General features: G+C 29.6%; 2 protein-coding genes across 2 annotated transcripts in view; both read left to right on the top strand.

Moving 5' to 3' along the window:
• LOTGIDRAFT_239176 (hypothetical protein) overlaps window positions 1–1825 on the top strand; it is a gene marked incomplete at both ends in the record, with an annotated part of 5267 nt that extends 3442 nt beyond the window's left edge. Inside the window, 2 exons of the mRNA XM_009053908.1 lie at window positions 774–1031; window positions 1461–1825. Of these exons, the coding sequence (XP_009052156.1) occupies window positions 774–1031; window positions 1461–1825 (623 nt within the window). The remainder of the gene's footprint in view (window positions 1–773; window positions 1032–1460) is intronic.
• A 655-nt stretch (window positions 1826–2480) lies between these two features.
• Window positions 2481–4579, top strand: LOTGIDRAFT_174569 (hypothetical protein; the record flags this gene model as incomplete). The annotated part of the gene is made up of 5 exons (XM_009053907.1): window positions 2481–2721; window positions 3508–3651; window positions 3919–3943; window positions 4220–4251; window positions 4452–4579. 5 exons carry the CDS (start codon window positions 2481–2483, stop codon window positions 4577–4579), a joined length of 570 nt encoding a protein of 189 aa, XP_009052155.1.
• Window positions 4580–5785: the final 1206 nt, after the last annotated feature.

Here is a 5785-nt window from a genome sequence, read left to right as displayed (position 1 = left end):
TGAGGATCCCCTGTATTCAAAACTGCCCATTTTATACATAAAAAGTCTAAGTCCCTTTAACTATTGTTATTATTTCAGATGGTCCGAATATATGGAAGGCGGAATGGCAATCGGCATAGCCCTACTAAAATAAATTCTCAAAGTTCTTAGAAAATAATCATTAAAACACACAAGAACCGGAAATTTTTCTTGGGATTTAGCAAACTTCTATAATTTTGGAATTATTCAAGCTCCCGAAAATTAATAATGGCAAGGGGTCGACATCTTCACGGAAATTGCAAAATGTCGTCGTAGTAAAGAGCGTTGAAAATTGAACTGGATGGTAGAGGCTATCTATAGTCTATATCTTATTTTATGTTGTACAGCAACACCTGTCGTCATAATCATAACCGAATATATTCGATATTGAGTGAGATTTGTTATTGAACATTTGCATTTTAACATTTGTTGGAAGAGTTTTGTGTTTGACGTTTTGCATTCGAAGATATGTTGAGCTAGATTTGTATTTGAGGATATTTTTGGCAAAGATTCTATTACTTCAATAATTGGAAAACCGAATGTTTATCAAAGAATGTACAAACGATTTGATTTTACAAATGTAGCATTAAGCGTACCATTTAAGAGATAAGAATTAAGAATGAAGAACATTGAATAAAAAGCAATTCCGCCTTCCATACGGATAAACTTTCTTTCTCACTAGATGTAACAAGTATCAATATGATAGAAGTTAGAGATCCAAGTATAACATGTTTAACTGATTGTTATTATTTCAGATGGTCCTGATGAACTTACTTTCTCATCAGATGTAACTAGTATCAATATAATAGAAGGTAGAGATCAAACTATAACATGTTTAACTGATTGTTTTAAATGTATTTATAAATGGACTGGACCAGTTGCATCATCAACTAAAGATCTTGTATTGACTCAAATAAAAAGTAATCAGGAAGGAAACTATAGATGTGAAGCTACCAATATTAAAAATACCATCCCTAAAACAAGATCTAAATCTATACAAGTTAATGTACACTGTAAGTATATAAGTGTCTATGTATAATCATAAAAAATAGCATTTTCTGATGATAAGTAACGGGGTTATAATGCTAGTCTGAAAAGCTACTTTTAAATAAATGGAAAAGTTTTAATCGATATTTTTCAAAAGGTATTGCTGAAATACTAGGCTTGTGATGTTTCTCAGTCCTTTTAGACAAGCGCAATTTTTAATCACTGAAAAATCTTGAAAACTCTTATGCAAACAATTGATTTGTCCAACCATCACAAAAATCTATCTGCGTCATCCTTGGCAGAGCCCAAACTTACAAATTAAAATGAAACCTATAAATGACCATAAATATTACATAGACAGACTAAGGGAAAATGTGAGGACTCATTGTTTGCTGTGTGTGCATATAAAATACTGATTGTGTCAAAGAGCATTAATGGATTTACTTCTGTTTCAGATCCACCATATATAACCAGTATAACATCCAATGCTGTAAATAACGAAACTGATGAAGGTTCTGATATCACATTAAACTGTAATGTTGATAGTAAACCAGTATCTACTATAACCTGGTCATCTTCTACTAGTACTAATACTTACATTGGTCAACAGTGGGCATTAACTCAAGCTAAATGTCAGGATACAGGAATCTATACATGTACAGCTAATAATGGTATTGGTCAGTCAACTACTAAATCTTTACCATTAAATATTAGATGTAAGTTTATATTGAGTCCGTATACTATAATCTATACATCTTCAGCTAATAATGGTATTGGTCAGTCACCCACTAAAGCTTTACTATTGAATCTTTACCATTAAATATTTGATGAAAATGCATAGCTAGTCCGTACATAATAATGTATATATGTAGAGCTAATAATGGTATTGATCATTCAACTACTTTACCATTAAATATCAGCTTATATTAAGAAAGAAGAATATGTACATCTAATAACGGTATTGTTTGTATTTATAGTTCGCCAATCAACATATTATCAATAGGATAACTGGACACAATTATATAGATAACAATTACTTTAATAAATAACTTGCGAATTTTCATCATTGCTTGAAAAAGACGAAAGCATCATCGTCGAAACGTTTACTATATGCCACTCAAGGAAGTTATCAAAGGAATAATCGACCATGATGTCACATAGGTGGTTTCCGTATTACATGATGCACGACTTTAACAGTTGTAAGAGCGGTTTGTCCGACCAATTGTCCTACTCAAGTTATGCATTATGTTCTAACGGCTAAGCCGTTTCTCCTATTGTGTATAATGGAATTGTGCAAACTATGCCTAGCCTAAACCTTATTTGCTATTAGAAGACCATATATTTAACTTGTTAGAATCCCTGAATGAGGTTTAGTTTTTATCGATAAGTAGTAACACTGTTTTACATTTACTATAAAAGGTCCACCAATAATTAAAGAAGAACTGAAGAAAGAAATAAGAGGAAAAATTGGAGAAATGGTATTATTAGAAATAAATATAGAAGCTTATCCTGAACCAAGTTTTATATGGAAACAGTTGATGTCTGATGTAGAATATCCCTTTGCTAAAACAGAGAAAGTTTCTGAAAATAATTTTATATCCACATTAGAATTGATATTAGATCAATCATCGTTTGGTTATTATATAATTACTGTACAAAATATTATTAATGGTGAAATTAACGCAAAAACCTGGGGAATAAAAATCATTGAACTCGGTAATTTATTTGTATAATTTGACAATGATTTCATGAATTTTTAACGTTCTTCATCATAATCCAATTAGTGAATATCTTATACTTATTAATATTTGATATGATTTTAATGAGTGTATTTAAATGAAATTAAATATATGTTTGGGGTAGTATGCAAAATTGTCATTATCTAATGAATACAATTAAATGCATTGAGTAAATTCATAAGTTGAATGAATTCAATAAATTCACCAGTTGAATGTATAGAGTAAATTTATCACATGAATGGATGAAGTAAATTTACAAATTGAACGCATTTAGTTAATTTATCAGTCGAATGTATTGAGTATATTTATCAGTTGAATTTATTGAGTAACTTTATCAGTTGAATGTATTGAGTATATTTATAAATTGAACGCATTTAGTTAATTTATCAGTCGAATGTATTAAGTAATTTTATCAGTTGAATGTATTGAGTATATTTATCAGTTGAATTTATTGAGTATATTTATCAGTTGAATGTATTGAGTATATTTATAAATTGAACGCATTTAGTTAATTTATCAGTCGAATGTATTAAGTATATTTATCGGTTGAATTTATTGAGTATATTTATCAGTTGAATGTTTTGGGTATATTTATCAGTTGAATGTATTGAGTATATTTATCAGTTGAATGTATTGAGTATATTTATCAGTTGAATGTATTGAATAAATGTATCAGTTGAATGTAGTGAGGAAATTTTTTAGTTGAATGTTTTTGGTAAACTTAATATACCGGTAATTCAAATTCATTTAATTTATTCCACAGACCCTGGAACAAACACAATTTCTTGTGAACAATCTGTATATCAGGAAGGTTTAGGAGCTGGTATTGGAATTGGTATTGGAATATCTGCTGTTATTGTAATTCTGGTTATACTGACAATATTTATATATAGAAAATATCATCCAGGTATTAGTTATACTTCTTATAAATATTTGGGAAGAACCAAATGAAATTTTCTTTTGAAGATTATTCTATCATAACATTAAAGTCAATTTCAGTTACACTTGTCTGTTTTCAGAATTACAATCTGACTTAACCTTCTCCTACACTCTGCTAAAATTTTGGCATTTGATAACCATTTACTGAAAAGTTTTCCGGATAGTTAAAATTGAGTCTTGTCAGCTGGTATAACAAATTCTAATTCTGCTTTCAATTTAAACTTTTATTTTGTAGCCAATAAGAAATTACCAGAAGAAAGGTGAGTTATATTTCCTTTTCTGACCTTGAAAATCTATCCCATTGAGCTACTAAGTAAACATTTTCAATCTGTGTGGCTATGCTGGTGTTGATGTTCTAGTCGACATTCAAGTAATTATATAGCAACGATCTTTTCACAAAAAGAATGTTCGCTGCAGATTGATTTAGTTAAATACAGAAGTTTAAATCCTTATCTAAATGTCGTTTTTAGAAGTTGTGATCAAAACTGATAAAAACATATTTGCTCATTTTACTTATGACATATTCTTACTTTCAGTTATGCAACGTTTTCCAATATAAATCCTGAAGGTAAATTATCACTTGTTATCATGAATTTATCATTATTTACACAGTCAGAATGACTATCAATACTATACCCAAAACGGTCCATAGTTCTGATAGCGCTCTTCAGCTTTACGTCGGAAACAGCCGAGAGTCGCCGAATGTAAAGCCCAAATATTGTAATTTTTATTATAAATTATTAGTTAATTTTTATTATAAATTTTTAGTTATTATGCACGCTTTTTTGCTTACAGAAAGAACATATGAAGATTTAAATACTCGTCCTGAAGTTAATGATAACAATCAACATAATTCTGGAGATGTAAAAGAATATGAAAATATGAGAAGAAATTAAATATAACAGGCTGTAACATCTGATACATAACTAGTAATATCCAATACTAACACATTAAATATAACAGGCTATGATATCTGATACAGTAATAGTAATATCTAATACTAACACATTAAATATAACAGACTGTAATATCTGGTGCAGTACTAGTAATATCCAATACTAACACATTAAATATAACAGACTATAATATCTGATACAGTAATAGTAATATCTAATACTAACACATTAAATATAACTGACTGTAATATCTGGTGCAGTACTAGTAATATCCAATACTAACACATTAAATATTACAGACTAATATATGATACAGAACTAGTAATATCCAATACTAACACATTAAAGATAACAGACTGTAATATCTGATACATTACTAGTAATATCCAATACTAACACATTAAAGATAACAGACTGTAATATCTGATACATTACTAGTAATATCCAATACTAACACATTAAATATTACAGAGTTTTACTTGGTAATAGTTTATTTACCAGTACTAATAATAGGTAAGAGATGTATTTACATTGTATTATTTCTCATATGATATACCTATAAGACAAGTCTTCATGTATAAGACAAGTCTTTGTGTAGACTTTGTAAAGCTTATAACAATAATCGTAAGTATTAGACTTCAACTTGCATTAAATGCATATGGAGATAACATGAATCGCACTGTAAACTTAGAGTTTTACGTCCTACTTTCTGCACCATGTTAGCTAATGAAGACGGGCAACGCCATGCAGAGTGCAATGAGGGAAGTTTTGCCAGGACAGCGGCATTAGCCTGCTCTTTTTCCATTTCCAACCCATTGAATATAAAAACCGTAATAGCTGATACAGAACAAGTAATATCCAATACTAACACATTAGATATAACAGACTGTAATATCTGATACAGAACTAGTAATCCAATGCAAGCCATCGCAAACAATTGAGGGCTATTTAGTTTAATGTACGTCTCTCCAAATCCTGTATCATCTTGCCTAACTGACAACCGATTTCAGCTCTATATTCTCTCGTTTGTCTACCTAGTTGCATGTAAATTAATATTATGGTAATTTCCGGTGTGTTCTGATCGGTATATCTATGCCTATTGTAAATAGTTTGTTAAACCACCATCTATTGTAAATATTCACTATTATTTATTTACATGTATGTATTATGAATCTTCAATTTGGAGGAAATAAAGATATACTAGTA

This window comes from Lottia gigantea (genome assembly GCF_000327385.1).
Source record: "Lottia gigantea unplaced genomic scaffold LOTGIsca_202, whole genome shotgun sequence".
Taxonomy (NCBI): Eukaryota; Metazoa; Mollusca; class Gastropoda; family Lottiidae; genus Lottia; species Lottia gigantea.
The sequence above is the reverse complement of the archived record's forward strand: the minus strand, read 5'-3'. Positions and strand labels throughout refer to the sequence as shown.